At 46.0% G+C, this 18,306-nt stretch overlaps 2 protein-coding genes across 7 annotated transcripts in view; both read right to left on the bottom strand.

Moving 5' to 3' along the window:
* Window positions 1–1,223: 1,223 nt before the first annotated feature.
* Window positions 1,224–12,406, bottom strand: POMK (protein-O-mannose kinase). 6 transcript variants are annotated; one of them, XM_023515562.1, is made up of 4 exons: window positions 12,379–12,406; window positions 9,438–9,523; window positions 4,348–4,650; window positions 1,224–2,006 (listed from the first exon to the last, which is right to left on the bottom strand). In XM_023515562.1, the coding sequence occupies exons 2-4, from the start codon at window positions 9,462–9,464 to the stop codon at window positions 1,236–1,238; spliced, it is 1,101 nt and encodes a 366-aa protein (XP_023371330.1). In that variant the 5' UTR covers window positions 9,465–9,523; window positions 12,379–12,406; the 3' UTR covers window positions 1,224–1,235. The 6 variants fall into 6 exon arrangements, with proteins under 6 accessions (XP_023371330.1, XP_023371329.1, XP_003793965.1 ...); XM_023515561.1 differs by lacking the exon at window positions 12,379–12,406 and adding an exon at window positions 12,342–12,374; XM_003793917.3 differs by lacking the exon at window positions 9,438–9,523.
* Window positions 12,407–17,019: 4,613 nt separating this feature from the next.
* The window catches only part of FNTA (farnesyltransferase, CAAX box, alpha), a 24,751-nt gene continuing 23,464 nt past the window's right edge, over window positions 17,020–18,306 (bottom strand). Inside the window, exons 8-9 of the mRNA XM_003793916.3 lie at window positions 17,857–18,028; window positions 17,020–17,618 (exon numbers count right to left, since the gene is read on the bottom strand). Coding sequence (XP_003793964.1) covers window positions 17,496–17,618; window positions 17,857–18,028 — 295 coding nt within the window. The 3' untranslated portion in view covers window positions 17,020–17,495. The remainder of the gene's footprint in view (window positions 17,619–17,856; window positions 18,029–18,306) is intronic.

Raw genomic sequence — 18,306 nt, 5'->3', positions numbered from 1 at the left:
TCAGGCTGGTCTCAAACTCGTGAGCTCAGGCAATCCACCTGCCTCAGCCTCCCAGAGTGCTGGGATTACAGGCGTGAGCTGTCATGCCTGGCTTCATATGTAATCCTTTGTGTCCGGCTTCTTTCATGTTTTTAAGGTTCACCCATGTTGTTATGTGACAGAATTTCATTGTTTTTAAGGGTGAATAATATTCCATTGTGGGATATGCCACATTTTTTTCATCAGCTAATGAACATTTGGGTTATTTTTACCTTTTGTCTATCATGAATAATGCCACTCTGAACGATCAGGTGCAATACAGACTTTCTTCTGGTGTGCACATGCTTTCTGTTCTCTTGGATATATACCTGGACGCAGAATTGCTGTGGCATATGATAACTCTACTGTTTACTTTTTGAAGAACTGCCAGACTGTTTTCCAAAGTGGCTGTGCCATTGCTCATTCCCACTTAGCAGCGTATGGGGTTCTGATTTTTGCACAACTTCACCAACACTTGTTGTACATCCATTAGATTAAAACCAAACATTACAAAAACTATAGGAAAAATGCTCCTTTAAGAGCCACTGTATGTCTCTTTCATATACTCCCATTGAACTACCTTCCTTTTTTTTTTTCTTTTGAGATAAGCTGTCTCAAAGCTATCACCCTGGATAGAGTGCTATGGCGTCATAGCTCATAGCATCCTCCAACTCTCCGGCTCAAGTGATCCTCTTGCCTCAGTTTTTCTGTTTTTAGTAGAGATGGGGTCTTGCTTTTGCTCAGGCTGATCTCAAACTCCTGAGCTCAAGCAATCCACCCACCTCAGCCTCCCAAAGTGCTAGGCTTACAGGCATGAGCCACCGTGCCTGGCCTGAAATATCTTCCTTATATGTGTTTTTTGCAAGCTTATATGTATAAATCCAGTTATTAGGGCAGGAGCAGCCTCTTTATGGCCACATTTTTGTTATTTCCTTTGAATTCTGGTTAGAGTCACCTGCTCCTCTACATCTTCACCAGGAAGATGGAGATGCATCAGACAAGCGAAGCCAGATTTCAATCAGGCCTGGGGGCTCTTGCTCAGCAACTTCCATCCAGGTGGCCAAAAGAAGAACATACTCAAACATATATGTGGCTGCAGAAAAAGAACCACATGGCTCACTCAGCAAAAAAACAGGCAAAAAGTCCCCCATCAGAGTAGAACTGCTGTGACTTCCATTTGATCCTTCAATCCCATCCTTTAAAGATTGGACCAGTTTTTAAAGCATTTCCCTTGTCTGAGACATCACGGTATCTCTGAGTGAATTAAAAACCTTCTGGTAAGTGTCCAGAACGTCCTCAGCACTGGGCCTCTCTGCAGCAGTCTGGCTCTTACATGCCTTGTGAATATTAAACAAATGGAATCGAACCATGTCGCTTCCTTCGACATGTCCCAGAAGGAAACTGGAGACGTCTGGGATCTTCCAGATGTCGACCTTCTCGTCGTATGAGGGCATGAGATCGTCATCAAAAGGCACACCCTCCCCAAAGGGCCACAGCTGCTCCGGAGCCACAAAATCCCCATGCAATTCCCTGTGGCCGCACTTCACAAGTGTCCCAGAGCTGTGGTTCACCAGGGGCAAGGCATCCAGGTCGTTCACCACGATGCTGAAATTACTGGTCAGCAGATACTGGGAGAGCGTCTTGGGTAGGTCATTGGAGTCGCACATGACCAGCGTGCCCAGGGGGCTGCGGTGCAGGTAGCTGATGACCCTGACGTAGTCTGTGGCCAGCTGCAGCCTGTGCTGCCATGTGTTCATGTGCTGGTACTTGGAGAGATTCAGTGTTACTTCCAGGTTGCTCAAGGAGCCTAAGGGGTGATACTCTGTAAGAATGGTGTTGTCATCCTCACAATAGCCAAGCAGCGTGACAACATGTTTGCTCTGCAGGGATTTCAGCATCTGCAGTCCATGGAGGAAATCCTCTTTCATCTCTAGACTGGTGAGACGAGAGAGAGCAACTTTTTGTTCCTTCCACTCAGAAAGAAAGACCTGGAACCAAGCCACAGAGAACATCAGTCCTAGACCTTCCCCTAAAGTTACTTAGCAGAGCAACAATAATTATCTTTGCAGTGGCAGATGTTACACAGAAGATACATAAGTTCATGAGACACAGACCCAGTGCTACAGCTGCTCTGAGTCCAGTTATGAAGACAGATGAAAGCAAACAGAGCAAAGAGCAGACACAGCACTCAGCAACGCAGGCACCTCTTCAGTGCCTAAGATGCCAGGGTGGGAAATGGCAGAAGGGACTAACTCTGTTCAGGATGCTGGAAGGCTCTGGGATGGGACATGCAGGGTCGATGTGGAGCAGGGAGGGTGTGCTCAGGAGGGGAGACCCTGTATATGCAGGCTCGGAGAGGCAAGTTCCAGCTCGCTGTTGCACGGTGGTTGGGGAGAAGGCAGCAGGGCAGAGGATTGGAAAAGTGGGTGAATGGAGACCCTGAAAAGTCTCTTGGATGGAGTCCAGCCGTGCCAATCACACGTGACAATATTACTCAATTTTAAAAGGCTGCATAGTAAGTCACAAATAGCAATATTTCTACATAAGAAAAACACTTTTGTGCATCTGTAGTTTTGTGCTACTTCACTATAAAAGCAGGAGCTGAGATGCTGCACAAACACTAGACCTTTCCCTGCAGTCAGCAGCTAACAGGACAACTGTGCATCACCACCTTGGATTTACATTTCCTATTACCGAGAAAAGACTCACAGGCCAGCACAGTGGCTCACACCTGTAATCCCAGCACTCTGGGAGGCCAAGGCAGGTAGATCTCCTGAGCTTTCAAGTTTGCGAACAGATGAGTGGATAAAGAAAATGTGGTACATACACAATTGAATATACTATTCAGCCATAAAAAAGAATGACATGGCTGGGTGCATGTAGCTCGGTGGTTAGGGAACTGCCTATGTGCTCCAGGGCTGGTGGGTTTGAACCCGGCCGGGGCCTGGTAAGCAGCAACAACAACAACAAAAATAGCAGGCACCTGTAGTCCCAGCTATGAGGAAGGCTGAGGCAAAAGAATCGCTTGAACCCAAGAGTTAGAGGTCGCTGTGAGCTATGAAGCCACAGCACACTACCAAGGGTGACAAAGTGAGACTCTGTCTCAAAAAAAAAAAAAAAAAAATGACACCTGTTTTTCACAGCAGCAGGGATGGAACTATAGGACATGTGAGGTGAAATAAGAACAGAAAGTTAAACACTGTGCCTTCTCACTTAGACGCATAAGCTAAAAAAAAAGGTGATCTCACAGAAGTAAAAAGTAGAATATAGGGTAGCTTAGGCTGGGGAGGGGGGAAGGGGCAGGGAGAGATTTGTTAAAGTGTACAAAATTACAGCTAGATGGGAGGAACAAGATGTGGGGTTTTAACAGCACAGTAGGATGACTGTAGTTAACCATATAGTACCAATAGCCAGAAGGAGGATTCTGAATGTTCCAGCACAAAGAAATAAACATCCATGTCCAAGAAGATGGACAGGCTAAGTGCCCCATCGGAACACTAAACACTGTATGTACCAAAACATCCTATGTACCCTATAAATATGCACAATTATGTGTTAGTCAAGCATAAAAATTTTAAATATCAATATAATACCATTATAGTTCAAAAAGCAAGAATTTTCCATAATCCCCTTTAACCTAGCACAATTCCTATCATTTGTAAAATTACAAACATGTAATTTTACAGTTGAAAATAGCGTATTATATGATTCTTGCTTTTTTATTATATGTATCTTCCTTTTTCCACTTATCATCATAAGATTTTCTTCAGGTTACAACACGGGGGGTCTTAACTATACCTAGTGGCTCCAGAATATTCCATCAAGCAGCTGGATCTTAAATCAACTATTCCCCTAAAATTACTGTTTCTAGTTTTCTAGCACTATAATACTCCTTTACACATGGAGCTTTTCCCCTTCCTTAGCTCTTATTCATGGTAATTTCCAGGGCCTCCTAATTTCCCAGCCTCAGCAGCCTCAGTCTCTTCCACCGGAATCCACCTGTCACAATTTTTTTTTTTTTTTTTTTTTGAGACAAGGTCTCACTCTCTTGCCCAAGCTAGAGTACTTGGTGTTAGCCTAGTGCACAACAACCTTAAACTCTTGGGCTCAAGTGATGCTCCTGCCTCAGCCTCCTGCGTAGGTGGGACTAATGGCTGTACTACTCCAGTACTGGAATGCCCAGGGACACTAATGGCTAAGATCATTTTATTAAGATAAAGGCCCAGACATGAGATCACTGAGCCCATGGTGGAGAGGCACAGACACCAGGGCTCCTGATAGGAGGTGCAACACCCGCCTCCCTGAGATATTAGACGGGCCCCAACTCACCCTTTTCACAGCTCCTTCCCCAGCACACTTCAGCTGCCTCACTTCTGTTCTCAGCTGCTCGCAGGACAGCCACGGCGAGCAGTTTTTCATCTGTCCTATCTTGAAGTGGCCGTAGGGACAGTGCCCCGGGTTCCCCGAGTAATGCTGGGGGGAGATGAAGACCCGGCCCAGGCAGAGGTAGAGCAGCGCATTCATGAGGGCCATGGCCAGCAGCAGCCTGACTGCTGGGGGCACCTCCCTGGGCACCGGGCCTTTCCTGCTGTCCCGGGGCTGCTTCTCCATGGTTCTACCCTCTGTGGTTTCCTAAAGTAGAAATGCAACAAGGAGGAAAGACATGGTCAGTTTTCACTTCCATGAAGCGGACCTAATGCATCTTCTACTCAAAGGTCCTATAAGCTATGGCCTTACCGTAAGGGTTAAAACAGGTATTGATATGATTAGGCTCACACTAAATGCCCAGCGATCGCTATTTCCATCATCATTACATCTTACTACAAACTGGGATGTGGTCCATCTAGATTAGATCAGGAAGGGCTTTGTGTCACGCACAGTAGTTTGCACTAAGTGGACACGTGTGAATAGTCAGGAAAAGGAAAGCAAAAAGTGTCACTCCAGAGGGGCCAGGGCAGCGGGTGACAAAGGAAAGCAGGAGGGGCCAACAGGTCAGAGTGGGGCTGGGGGCCTCTTCACCCACTAAGAAGCTGGCATGTTCCTTGGAGGGCACTCAAAAGCCCCTGAGTTTCTAAAAAGCAAAGCCTACTTTTTTTTTTTTTTTTGAGACAGAGCCTCAAGCTGTCGCCCTGGGTAGAGTACTGTGGCTTCACAGGTCACAGCCACCTCCAACTCTTGGGCTTAAGTGATTCTCTTGCCTCAGCCTCCCAAGTAGCTGGGACTACAGACGCCCACCACAATGCCCAGCTAGTGTTTTGTTGTAGTTGTCATTATTGTTGGGCAGGCCCAGGCCAGATTCGAACCCTCCAGCTCTGGTATATGTGGCTGGTGCCTCAGCCACTTGAGCTGCAGGTGCTGCTGAGCCCAAAGGCTACTTTTTAATAGGTGTTTAACCCTGTGCTGTGGCGGGTGCCTGAGGTCCCGTCTAGCAGGAGCCTGAGGCAGGAGCATCATTTGAGATCAAGAGTTTAAAGTTGTTGTGAGCTAGGCTAATACCACATACTCTAGCCTAGGCAAGAGAGTGAGACTTTGTCTCAAAAAAAAAAAAAAATTGTGACAGGTGGATTCTGGTGGAAGAGACTGAGGCTGGGAAGTTAGGAGGCCATAGAAATTACCATGAATAAGAGCAAAGATGCATGAGCTAGAGTAACAGCAGTGAGATAAGAGAGCCAATGACCCCAAGAGGACACTGATGAGGTGCAGACTTTAGCACTGGAGCATGTGAGGCCGTGGTGAGGGGGCTGGATGGGGATAAGCCTGGGAAAGAATGCTGGACAGCAGGTGCCTGGGGCAGAGCCCACATATGAACCAGGATGGAAGCCTACCAATACTCAGCAGGGGCTGTGGCTGTGCCAATGTGTGCCAGCTGAACTCCAGTACTGGAATGCCCAGGGACACCAGTGGCAGAAGTGACCCTGTGTTTCCTCCCATACCAGATATAACTATGACATGAAGGTTTATCTTCCAAAAGCAGCTTCCTTCTCCCAGCTCAGGCTTCTATACAGACTGCAGGGTCAGTCAGTGTTCTGGTTGGCCCCCAAGGACTGGTACAGAACCCTCTACCTCAGAGTACACACAGGAACTGTGTTATAAAAGAACTGCAGCTCTGTACACAGGCAAGTTGCTACAGTCCACCCGGTCAGCCTTTCCCGTGGTGTCCCTTTAGCTCCCCAGCCCTTGGGGGTGCTGCCGCCTCAGGGAAGCCCTCCAGTGACTGGCTGCTGTCGCCAGAGCCCCATCAGAGCCCCCTGTGGCCTCCTCTCCCTGCTCCCTCCATCACTGTCTGTCAGCCACTCAGTCACTTAGTACGTACCAGCCCCACACCAGACGCTGGAGATAATTGAATGAAATAAACAGACGTGGTTCCTATCCTCCTAGAGCTTAGAGGAAAATCCAGTGGGGAAGACAATAAACAAGTAAACAAAAAAGTTTATCATCCTGCGCTGAAAGGTTCAAGGGCAGAAGATAACCAGGAAATCTGCTGGAAGAAACATCCCAGAAGACCTCTCAGAGGATGAGACTGAGGCCTGAGAGGAGCAGCCATGGGCACACAGGCAGCTCATTCACCCCTTTCCTCTGAGAAGGAAAATCTACCCTCCATCCATGGAGCTGGGACAGGAAGTGGCCTCGCTCCCAAGGACACACCGCAGCTACAAAGTGTCAAATGATCCCCTTCTTTGAACAGCCACCACTTTCTCACTACTGAGAAACGTTCCCTGAAGTCAGAGACCAGAAAGTTGCCTCTTGAAGTCTTATCAGTAAGAATAAACACCCCACTCTTGCCTGGCGGATCAAAGCCACTGACACAGAGAAGCTACTGATTTCCAAAACAGGGCGGAGCTGCAGACAAGGAGTCGGGAGGTGATAACTGCACATCTGTTACTATTATCATCTCCTAGAAAACCAGGCTCCGGCGTCCACCTTGCAGTCCAGACCAGATTAGGCCCCCATTATACACATACTGCCTGGCTTTGAGCCCATCAAAACATGATTTCATTTATATTTTGCCTAGATCCACCCCTCCCCCAAATTCAATGATAACTGTTCCTTTCCCTTTGCTTGAGACATTCGAGTCCCACTGGTGTGCAGTCTCACGCAAGGCGATGAGTTAGTAAACCTGACAGGTTTGCTCTGTGTGGCCTTATGCTGGTGATCAGGTCACCCTCTCTCTTCTTCAAACTTACATCACCTCTTCCCCCACCTTCACTCTCGCCAGATGATTGTTTCCTATTTTACTGCAGAAAATGGCAGCAATTAAGAGAGTGTTTCCACTGGCTCCCAATCCCCCACGTCAGGTCCCATGTACTCTCTCTCCTATTACCCTGGCACTAGCTATGCAACCCGCTCAGGCCTGAGCACAAGACCCCAACCCCTGCCCCAGGACAAGGCTCCATAGTGCTGTCCTCTCCGGAACCCCAGCACACTGTGTCTTCCCACCTGTGGCTCTTGCCCACTGTTCTCCCTCCTCCCTATTCAGCAAACTCCATAAAAGCTTATCTGTACTATCTCCAACTCCATCCTCTCCCTCTCTCCAACTCCAGGCCACACCATGCACACTGATCCTATCAAGCATGTAGCTAAACACAGCAGCCAGCACAGTCCCAGGCTCACCGGACCTATCAACAGCGGCAGAGGGACTGATAACTCCTCCGCTCAAAATGCCTTCTTGGCTTGCTTCCAGGAAACTACAGCTCCCTTCATCTCCCCAACTCTGGGGTCCCCAGGGCTCAGACTTCAGGCCCCTTTACTCTCATCCTGGGCAAGCTCACACAGGCTCATGATTCTGTCTCCACCTGCTGACAGCTCCCACAGGGGCAGCTGCAACCCCAGCCTCCCCAGAACTTGAGGCTTGCGTCTTTGACATCCCCACTTGGATGTACGTTGACGGACAACTCAAAAATAGTGTTTTTCCCTCAACAATAAAAAAACTAATAACTAACTTAAAAATGGGCAAAAGGAGAAAGGAAAGGATACTGACAGGTCTGGGATTTCCTTTTGGATGAAAACGTTCTGGAATTAGACAGTGATGGTTACACAAACTGGTGAATATACAAAAATCCCTGAACAGTACACTTTAAAATGGCAAACTCTATGGTATGTGAATTATATCTCAATTTAAAAGATAAAAATACTTCCTAAACTTGACTTCTAGCCTCTTCCCCTGTACTCCCTATTGCCCTGGCCAGTGAGGCTGGGGGCAAGGACCAGTGCCAGCACGGAGACACCACCTCCTCCCACCAGGAAATTTTAGAAATGATAGACTCTTCCACAATTCAGGGTAGTTTTTCTTACTTGATAAGAGAAAATGTTGCATGGTGTCCTCAGCGCCATTAGGAGGTGGCACTTTCCCAAGTGATCCCATTGGCTCACCCACCCTGTTGGGGTCTCCAGCCATGACCTTCAGGGTCAGGACACTCTTGTTCACCCTTTTCTTAAAGCTTCCAGGCCACATCATTCTCTCTGGCCCGTTCCTCCTGTCATCTTCAGGAACTTAAACTAAAACTGGACAACTCTCCCCACTCAGGCCTCAGTCTTGGGGTTTTTCCACCCGATCCTGATTCTTACCAGGCACTCTTAAAGAAATGGATGAGATGATGACCACCATCCTTCCCCCACCACGTCTAAAGAAACCATGTGTCTCAACTTAGACTTCAGGGCAGGGATCAGCAAATGTTTTCTCTATTAAGGGCAAACAGTAAATATTTAGACTTAGGGATCAAAAGTCAAAATCGAGTGACAACCAAGTAACTGTGATTCATGATGCCAAGCAAGGACAGGCCACCTCCCACCTGTCGGTTACCCAACCGTTGGCGTGGATGAAAGCAGTGCTGGACAGCACGGCAACGAGTGAGCACATTTACTTATGGACATTGGAATCTGAATTTCACAGTTTTCACTTATCACGAAGTATTATTTGAATTCACACATGCTCACAACATTTAAAAAGACAGAAGCATCCTTAGCTCTCAGGCTATACCAAGGCAGGCAGTGGGCTGTAGCTGGCAAGCCCTGCTGTGGTGATAATAGCCCTGCAGGTCTGTCAAAGGCCAATGTGATCTCCACAAACATGGCTTTGGTGGCCATCTAAACACTCGTGGTTTCCAAGTCTGCACTGCAGCCCAGATCTTTCTCCTACGCTTCACCCAGCTGGCTCTCCAAGGTCTGGGCTGCCCACAGCTGAACTCGTGATCTCTCTCCTATCCCCACATACCCATGCCTCCTCTAGGGTTCTCCCTGTGATGGACACATGACCCACTAGCCCACTCAAGTCATAAACCAGGTGACTTATGTCCCCTCCACTAACCACCAAACCAACCAATCCCCACACAGTCAACTCTGCCACCCACACTTCCCACAGCGGCCCACCTCTCTCCTTCCCTGCTGCCTCCACCCTGGCACGAGCCAGCAGCACCCCTCACCTGGGCTTCTGCAACAGTTTCCTGCATGATCTCCCACTTCTTCCTCTTTTCCAATCCATTCTCCACCAGCAAACAAGACCTTTTTTCTTCAGTGAAATGTTTCAAGCACAGACAAAAATAAAAAATAGGATCATGAACACCTATCTAGCTTTGTCAAGTTACACTGCATTGTATTTGCTTCAGATCTTTTTTAAAGAAATATGACGTGACATATACACCTTAAGCTGAAGCCCCTCCCAGTGCAATTCTGCTCCCTCCCAATTCCTGTCCTCAAGCTGGTTCACATCAGAGGTTCTGAAACTGCGGTCCCTGGGCTTGTAACATCAGCATCATCTGGGAACTTGGGAGAAATGCAAATTCTTGAGTCTTCACCATAGACCTACTTACTGGATCAGAAATAAAATCCGGGTTTTAGTAAGTGCTCCAGGTGATCTGGATCCATGCTACCGTTTGAGAACTACTGGTATATTTAACTCTCATACATGCTTTTTAATTTTAATTTTTTAAGAGACAGGACCTTGCTATGTTGCCCAGGCTGGAATCAAACTTCTGGGTGCAAGCAACGCTCCCACTTCAGTCTCCCAACATGCTGGGACCACAGGCCTGAGCCACTGAACCTGACTTCCCATACATGCTGTTCATTTTCACAAGTATGTGCCCATAATAATGAATAATGTATTTTCAAGCTTTATATTGGTATTGTCCTTTTGCAACTAGCTTTTGTTAAAACTGCAACACTGTTTTTGAGATTTATCTGTGTAGATACGTGAAACTCTAGTTCACTATTTTTAATTGTTTGACTACTGCACGATAAGTGAAATAAGTTTTGCACCCATCTCCTTATGCATAGGTAGAAGAGCTTCTGTCTGATATATACAGGGTGATCTTTTAAAGCACAGATTCGGTCTTCCCTTGCTTAAAAACATTCGAACACTGCCACAGGAAAACATCCAAACTCTTATGAAGTCCCCTGACATCTAGTCTTCCTCGGTCCTGAAGGCATCCTTTTGGGGGTGCCCACACCCCTTCACGTGGGTTCCTTCTTCCTCTAGGTGAAGCCTAGAATGAGCCATGAGACTGTGAGCACCCAAAGGACTGCCTGCCTGTCCTCTTCACCACTGTATCAGAGCCTATGTGCAGAGATGCTCCGTGAAGATGCTCGAGCTGCCCACTCACTCAAACTTTCCCCTCCGTGTGCCCTCAGCCCCACATGCTTTCTGTCTCCTGTGTTTTCTCTCCCACTGAGTCACTATCCCTCTGTGCGCTACCCTCCTCTGAGAGCTGCTCATCCACCGCCTCCTTCTCCCATCTCAGTCCCCCAGCCCAACCCACACAGTTAACCTTGTACCCCCAAACTGTTCTTATGCCCACCTTGCCACTTGGGTGAATTCAGGTTTTAAGGGGTATGAAGCTTATGCAACTTGGTGGAAGAATAATTCTTTAAGAAAACATACAATTATGTAGGTAAAAGTTGCTAGGCCCCTCGCCAGGGTTTTGGAAGGTATTTGTCCAAGTGAAGACTGTCCAAGAGTCATCAAAAATGCACATCTGCTTGTCTTTCCCCAGCTCCACGCAACCTGCCCCGTCTACCTCTCCATTTCCATTCAAAGCCTGCCAACATCAGGTACAAAACTCTGTAGAACTTCAGAAATTCATATTTTTGAATCTGTGTTGGGCCTTCATCATTACCCAACAATCCTTTAATGTGTTTCTTGTTGAATCCGCATTTTATGTGCCTCAAGAACCTTTTACTTATCCCTAAGTCCTCACCTACATTTCTGAATCCTTTAAAGGAAAAACACACCCAAAATTCAACTGACTTTGATCGTGTCAACTTCACACCAGTTCTGTGAGGCAGAAATAATTATTGATATTCCCATTTTGCAGATAAGAGAACTGAATCAGAGGTTAAGTGATACATCCAAGGTCACTAAACTACACACAGGAGAGCCAAGTTTTTGGGCCTCAAACTCAGACTCATAATCTAAATTCAGTAATGTTCAGGTGTTAGACTGCACTGAGCCCAGTGTGGTCATCCAGGACAGTGGTCAGGACAGCGGTAGGGACGCTGAGACTGCTCCTCTCTCACAGAAGGCTTAACCCACCTCAATACCTGATCAGTTCTTTTTTTTCATTTAGAGGCCTATTTCTGGAGTAGGCTGCCCAGAGTTTAGGGTAAGTCTGTGTGGCTGAAGGAACTTTCTTGCTCAGAAATAAGCAAAAACCACTAAAATTTACTGGTCTTGAAAATTAGCCATCAAGTTGACACATAAGGATTGTGGGGCCATTGGGTAGCAGAAATTCAGGCACTGTTTAAAAACAGGATTTCTGACATTGATAGGAAAGGCTCAATAATAGAAAAAATTGGTGCTTTACTGTTTAAAGTAAAAAGAAAATAAAAACAATGGAACCAAATTTCATGCAACTACGGAAGAAACACATTAGTGTCATCCAACACAAATTAGATTACAATTCCATTTTGTTGCTAAAGTATATGGCACATCAAGATGGTTATTTTAAATATGCTGAGGATTTACTTAGCCTTAGATAAAGGCAAAGGATGTCGAAGACAAGATTACTAAATACAACAGCTTTTCTTTTTAAAAAGAGCAGCGTCTGTCTACACTTAGAGCAACAATGACCGCGCACAGAACCAACGCCCAAGAACAAAGAGTCAGGGCCTGTCACAGCTGGAGTCGCCGGGTTATTTACACGGTGGGCGCCGGCGCAGGGCCAGGCGCTCGCTGCCCAGAGCCAGCGCGGCCTCCCGGGAGGAGAAACAGCAGAACTGGGGCCCCGGGGTGCCCTGGGAGCGGCGGCCACCACCGAGCCGGGCGCAGGCCCCGCGAGAAACCCGGCTGCCCTCCGCGCCCGCAGCCTCGCCAGCCGGGCCGGTGCACCCACCTGCCGACCCGCATCCCACGGCCCACACGCATCCTACCTTCGGCACCTTCTGCGCCTGCGCGGCTGGAAACTGTGCCCGGCCAGTGAGCGCGAGGCCGCCCCACGCCCCGCCCCGCCCCGCCCACCTCCCGCCGCGCACGCGCAGGATGACGTCACGCAGATCCCGGGCTGCAGCGCTGCCTCGGGGCGGCTGGCGAGTGTTTCCCACTTAGTGGAAACCGGGAACCGTGAGGTCTAGATGAGCAGCACAACGGTGGCTTCAGAGTGCAGCCCTCGGGCCGGCGGCGGGAGCAGCATCTCCAGGGAGGTTGTTGGAACTGCGGCGTCTCCGCCCTGGGCCCCGGCCGCTGGAGCGTGAGCGCGGCTGGGGCGCTGGACGCCGCGGGGCTCGGCCCGGAGGGCGGTAAAGCTGTGCTTGGCACGCGCAGTCCGGGGCCAGCAGCCTTGGAAAAAGAGAAGGAAGCCCGCGGGGGTGGGGCGGCAGGGACGCCTCGGGTCTCAGGCCCGCCTTGGTGCAGGTGGAGACGCGGGAGAAGGGGAAGGCTGCGGCGCTGGCAGGCGGACGCAGGGTCGGAGCGTTTCCTTTACAGCAGAAGCGTCGTCTCCCCGAAATCAAGAGAACACCACGTGGGCTTAAAGAAAAAACCGTGTCTCTGCTTGTAATCCAGACAATTTTAAAATATTAATTTTTGCAACTTTTGCCTATCAGACATACAGCAAAAAAGAAAGGTCGTACGAGACCTGCCGTTGATATCCAGCATCTAACAGTTTCCCTCATACGTAAGTGAAAATTGGAGTGACCTGGTGTGCCCCCGTGGACTCTAGCAAATCACATTTCTAGGAACTTATCCTTCGGAAGGAATGAATACATCTGCGAGATATATGCACAAGAAACCTCGCTGAAGCGTTGTTGATAAGGGATATTGATAGCAGAAAACCATAAAACTAAAGCTATTAAAAGTGATGCTCTGAGTGGGTACAATTTCAGGTTGAGCAGATAAAGCAGTTGTGGAGGCCGAGCACACCGTCCCGTCTGTAATCCCAACATTTGGGAGGCTGAGGCTGGAGGGACTGCTTGAAACTCGTCTCAAAAAAAAACCAAAAATGGTACAAAACACTATCCTTGAGTTCTTTAAAATATGCTAGTGATTAAATACAAAAACGACGGTATGTAAAATTGTCTGATGGGGTTTTCACTGTAAGAAATGGTGAAGGGGTCGACTGCAGTGATTCACGCCTGTAATCCAAGTGCTCTGGGAGGCCAAGGCAGGATAGGTGCTTAAGGTCAGCAGTTTGAGATTAGTCTGGACAAGAACAAGACCTCATCTCTGCAAAAAAAAGGAAAATTCCTCAGGCATGCTGGCTCATGCCTGTACTCCCAGCTACTACTCAGGAGGCTCAGGCAGAACTGCTTGAGCCCAGGGGTTTGAGGTTGTAGTGAACTATTAATATGACGACACCCCTACATTCTAGCCAGGGCAACAGAGACCTTGTCTCAGAAAGGAAGAGAAATGGGGAAGGGTAGGAAGGGTAAGATGTATATGGTGGCAAGCTTTCTAAATGCTAACTGAAGCGACAAAATATTAATTCTAAATAGGCTGTGGAAAATTGAATATGTATTTTGTAATCATTGGAATAACTGTTCAAAACAAACCAAACCAGAAATAAATAAACGGAAGGTAGTAGGAAAATCTCCAAACACTTGGAAATTAAACAATACACATCTAAATGATCCAAGAAGGGGAATACTTTGAATGAAAACAGAAATACAAAATACTAATATTTTTAAGCAACTAAAGCAGGTCTTGGAGGGAAATTTATAGCACTAAAATGCTTGCATTAGCAAAGAATAAAGCGTAATCTCATGTACCCTCACATTAACCCAAAATAAAAGCTTGTAAATAAAAGGAAAAAATGTCAAGTCAATCATCTAAGCTTCTACCTTAAAAAGTTAGAGAACAAAGTAAACCAAACCAAGTAGAAGAAATGATGATAGCAAAGTTGAATGAAATTAAAATTTTTCTGTTAGACTTCATATTAAAGAGTCTGGCTGAAACCCACTGATGGGTCACAGTTCAGTTTGGAACATTCACTTTTGTACTTAACTTCCAGGGGCAAATATGCTGGATTCCCTTAATAATTTGAAAGTTAAAATTTGAGTTGAAGGCCTCATAAAAGAATGTAACTGGTCAAATTCTGAACTGGTCTTCCTTTATGAACCCTCCCAGATTCCATCAAATAGCCCCTCTTCTGTGTTCCCACGGAACGTATCTTCAAGTAACCCAGATAGCATTTTCCAAGGTACTGAAGATAGAGGTGATGATGGTTTTTTCCTAACTCCAACTTTTATGCAAGTGGTATTAATTGATACTACCATATTACAATTTAATTTTTTTTATTCATTAATAAAACAATAAACTCATTACATATTAACAAAAATCTTATGAAAATTACATTTTCAAAAAAATAGATGACAGTTCCATTTTCGCAAATCTCTTTAGTGTGAATTACTAGAAGACGTCTGCATTCTTGTATTTACTTCTACATTTCATCAGTTGCAATGACATTTTGATTAAGGTCTATAAAGAAAATCTGGACTCACACAACTATAGCTAGAAAAAGCATTTTAACAGCCTTTTCAAAAAAACGGGGATATTCTTCTTTGATACCACACCAAAAGTTGACTAGTAGTTTCTCATAGCTGTAATGTGGAATCTGCAATCCTATCAATAAGCTTTTTATACTCATGTTACACCTTGTACTTTGAATGGATTTATCCATGCATGGGACCTTAACATTGTGGATGAGTCCTGGGGAAATACTAGTTTACTAAGCTTTTCATACATACCAACTGTTGACAATTTTATTATCCAATATGCAAAAATGGCATTTGTTAGTATCGACACTGATTTCATTAGAAAGATTTGTAGGTACTGGGAAGCTGTCAATCCGTCTCACTGTGGCATAATTTTACTTGAAAGCTCATATTTTATCACTGACAGCACTAAATTGTTTTCTGTGATGTTACAAGCATATTTCATTCATTTTTTGAAGGCTATATGCCAGCCAGGTATGAATCACCAGTTTATCAGTTGTTTGTGCAAGGAAATGGTGTTCCATAAAAATGCAGCCCCTATGACCCACAGCTTACATGATTCCACAAGTACCTTTTCTCAGGACAGCCATAAAAATAAGCTTTGCGCATACTTCATTTGGTCACATTAAAATACAGAAAAGACAAGTTGGGTATTGTCAGTAAAATATATGATGACTGATTCCTCAAGGACATCCTTCAGTAAATGCACAGCAGGGAATACAGTGACTGCCACTGCTGTTTTCCCCACCACTGGTTTTGCACCAACAGGGCCAAGAGCACCACAGTGATAGTGAGAGGCAAATAGTTGTGAACTGGCAAACCCCTGCACAGACCACACTTTTGAGAACTGCTGGTCCCACGAATGGAGTGTGCTGCCAGGTCTGTGTATCCACAGTTGCCACTGGGAGATGCCCTCAGCATGAGCTGAGCCTAAAATCATTCTACACTTAAATTTGGAGCCTCCACGCCCGATTCAAGGCTCATTAAACAACCTTTGGCTAATGAATTGCCACGCAGTTAAACTGTCAAGTGCTTAGGCTGATGCCACTGTTTGGTCTACTTCATAGTGACACTTCTGAGTATAAATTAATAAACTGCCATTATGCTTTCTATTAAATAATGTCTTATAAGCTTTGTTGAGTCAGCAGCCCTGATCCCGCCAATTCTGGGACACTGATGATACAGTTTCTGAGAATAAATACTACCCTATGAGAACTTCTCTATTTGGTTTTGTTTCTTAGGAGACCTTTGAAATTGTCTACATACAGATGACACTCTATGCGATTTCAAATATAAAATGAGATTTGGGGGATCTAAAAGTAACAAACCAGTATGCAAAATGTTAAAAATAATATTCCCCAAATACATTTTCTCAAGAAAGAAGTAAAATAATATTTCCTACATTTATCTTGAGAAAAGAAGGCTACTCAGTATTCTTTAGTTGTAGTTCAGTGCTTTGAATGGTGATCAAAAATTGTTGATAAAGGGTGATTTAATTAAGTGCAAGTATAATAAACCAGCTTGCTCACCACTCCCAAACCCTCTCTGGCAGGTCTTCCTGAGTGGGAGAGGCTGGAAAGCTATAAACTACATTTCCCAGACACGTCATACAGGTTCTTTCTAAACAGGTGCACTAACTCCCATTAATCGGGAAGCACGGGACATGGAAGGGCAGCAGGCAGGTTTGCACAGAGCGTGGCAGAGGGCGCAGCCTGGAGCTGGCAGCCACTACTGTGGCTTTTCAGTCCTCACTCTGCAGTTTCCTCATTCTGGCAGCAACATGATGGCCCAGTTCCTGCAGTATGATTTTGGCTGTACTCCCAAAAGATCAGACAGTTGCTGTGTGAGCTGTCTACCTACCTACCTACCTAACCCCAGGGTTTAAACTACCCTGAGAGTGGACTTTGTTGCAGGAACTGACTGATTCACATTTCACATGTACATTTTCTCTAACATAATCCTGTTTCTGGTTTCTACAGTTTTATAGCAACATTTTCTTCCTCAACTGCTTTTCTAAGCTGAGACAATGTCCTTTGTATACAGTTAAATGTTATTTTAAAAAATCAAACTATCGTGGCATTGTTTGTAGATACATCTGTAATTTTATTACAAAACCATTCTTTTGGCATTAGTTAGTTACAGTGATAGCAAGATATTGTGAGTGTGGCATAGCAGTTCTGATGTAACAATTGCATCTCCCACAACTGACCTGTCATCATTATTGCTACAAATCCTGACAACATACCATTTAGGGAGGGGTAGATGCTAAGAGTCCGAGTAAATGTTGGTAAGACAGGACTATAAAAGTTCCGTTATGGGAATGTTCTTACCCCTCTCCTCCAATTACTTTGCTTTTACAAGAATCAAATTACTTAGAGCTAGTCTGAATAGCAGCAGCACCCAAGGAGCACCCCACTTAGTTCTTGTTAAGAAGCAGGACCTGCGCAGTGCCAAGATTTACACCACGAGCAAAGGAATGACCACTCTAGTTTTAAGCTCTGCAGTGAAGTCCCTTAAAAAAATAAAAGCATCCCAGCAGTCCTTGTGGATGGTGCTACTTATTGCTGTGCGTCTGCTGGCGGGTCGCTCTCTGTGCTGTGCTTGCTCTGCAGGGATCTCCCCACGTATCTCCAATACTCCCTCCTGATAGTGTCCTTTTCTTTAGCTAGGACTTCACATAACTGAAAATGAAAGAAATTTATTAAAGCAAGTGTTTACCTCAATCTCAAAGGCAAATGCCTTGAAATCAGATACATAGCTGGAGTTATACACATCCACTAGTGATGTCAATGCTGTCCTCAACAGAAGTGGCCCTGCCCCGAATTCTGAGTAAACATGTTGAAACGGAGCATGACTATAAGGACTGCGTAGACTGACCTCTGAGAAAGCAACAAGAAAGGCAGAGCCCCACCAGCTTACCTCTAGTGCTTTGTTAAGGATGTCTTCCTTGTTGTCACATTGGTTTTCTAGCATGTCTTCATAGATATCCACAAGAAAGGCAATTAGGTAGGGGGAACTGTGGCTTGGTTGTAAATCAAGTAACTGATTTAATAGATTAGGATATTTGGAAAGACCCCGATCCTGCAAAATCCTTAAAAGAAAAAAAATTCAAGTTTGAGAAGGAAGAACAAAAACAGTAAAAAGATCCAGAAAACCTCTGAAACATAAGAAAAGGAGGCTTAGGCTCGGCGCCTGTGGCTCAAGTGGCTAGAGTGCCAGCCACATACACCTAAGGTAGCAGGTAAAATCCAGCTGGGGCCCACCAAACAACGATGGCTGCAATCAAAAAATAGCCAGGCGTTGTGGCGGGCGCCTGTGGTCCCAGCTACTTGGGAGGCGGAGGCAGGAGACTCGCTTGAGCCCAGGAGT

This window comes from Otolemur garnettii, unplaced genomic scaffold (assembly GCF_000181295.1).
Source record: "Otolemur garnettii isolate 467f Iridium unplaced genomic scaffold, OtoGar3 scaffold00074, whole genome shotgun sequence".
Taxonomy (NCBI): Eukaryota; Metazoa; Chordata; class Mammalia; order Primates; family Galagidae; genus Otolemur; species Otolemur garnettii.
The sequence above is the reverse complement of the archived record's forward strand: the minus strand, read 5'-3'. Positions and strand labels throughout refer to the sequence as shown.

Excerpts from the sequence above, each read along its gene's own strand:
- POMK (XM_023515560.1), bottom strand. The coding sequence starts at position 8,349 with ATGGCGCTGAGGACACCATGCAACATTTTCTCTTATCAA. Across the intron at positions 4,651-8,310 it reads GCAACATTTTCTCTTATCAA|GAAACCACAGAGGGTAGAAC; the intron begins GTAAGAAAAACT and ends TTTCTACTTTAG. Across the intron at positions 2,007-4,347 it reads GGGAAGGAGCTGTGAAAAGG|GTCTTTCTTTCTGAGTGGAA; the intron begins GTGAGTTGGGGC and ends GCTTGGTTCCAG.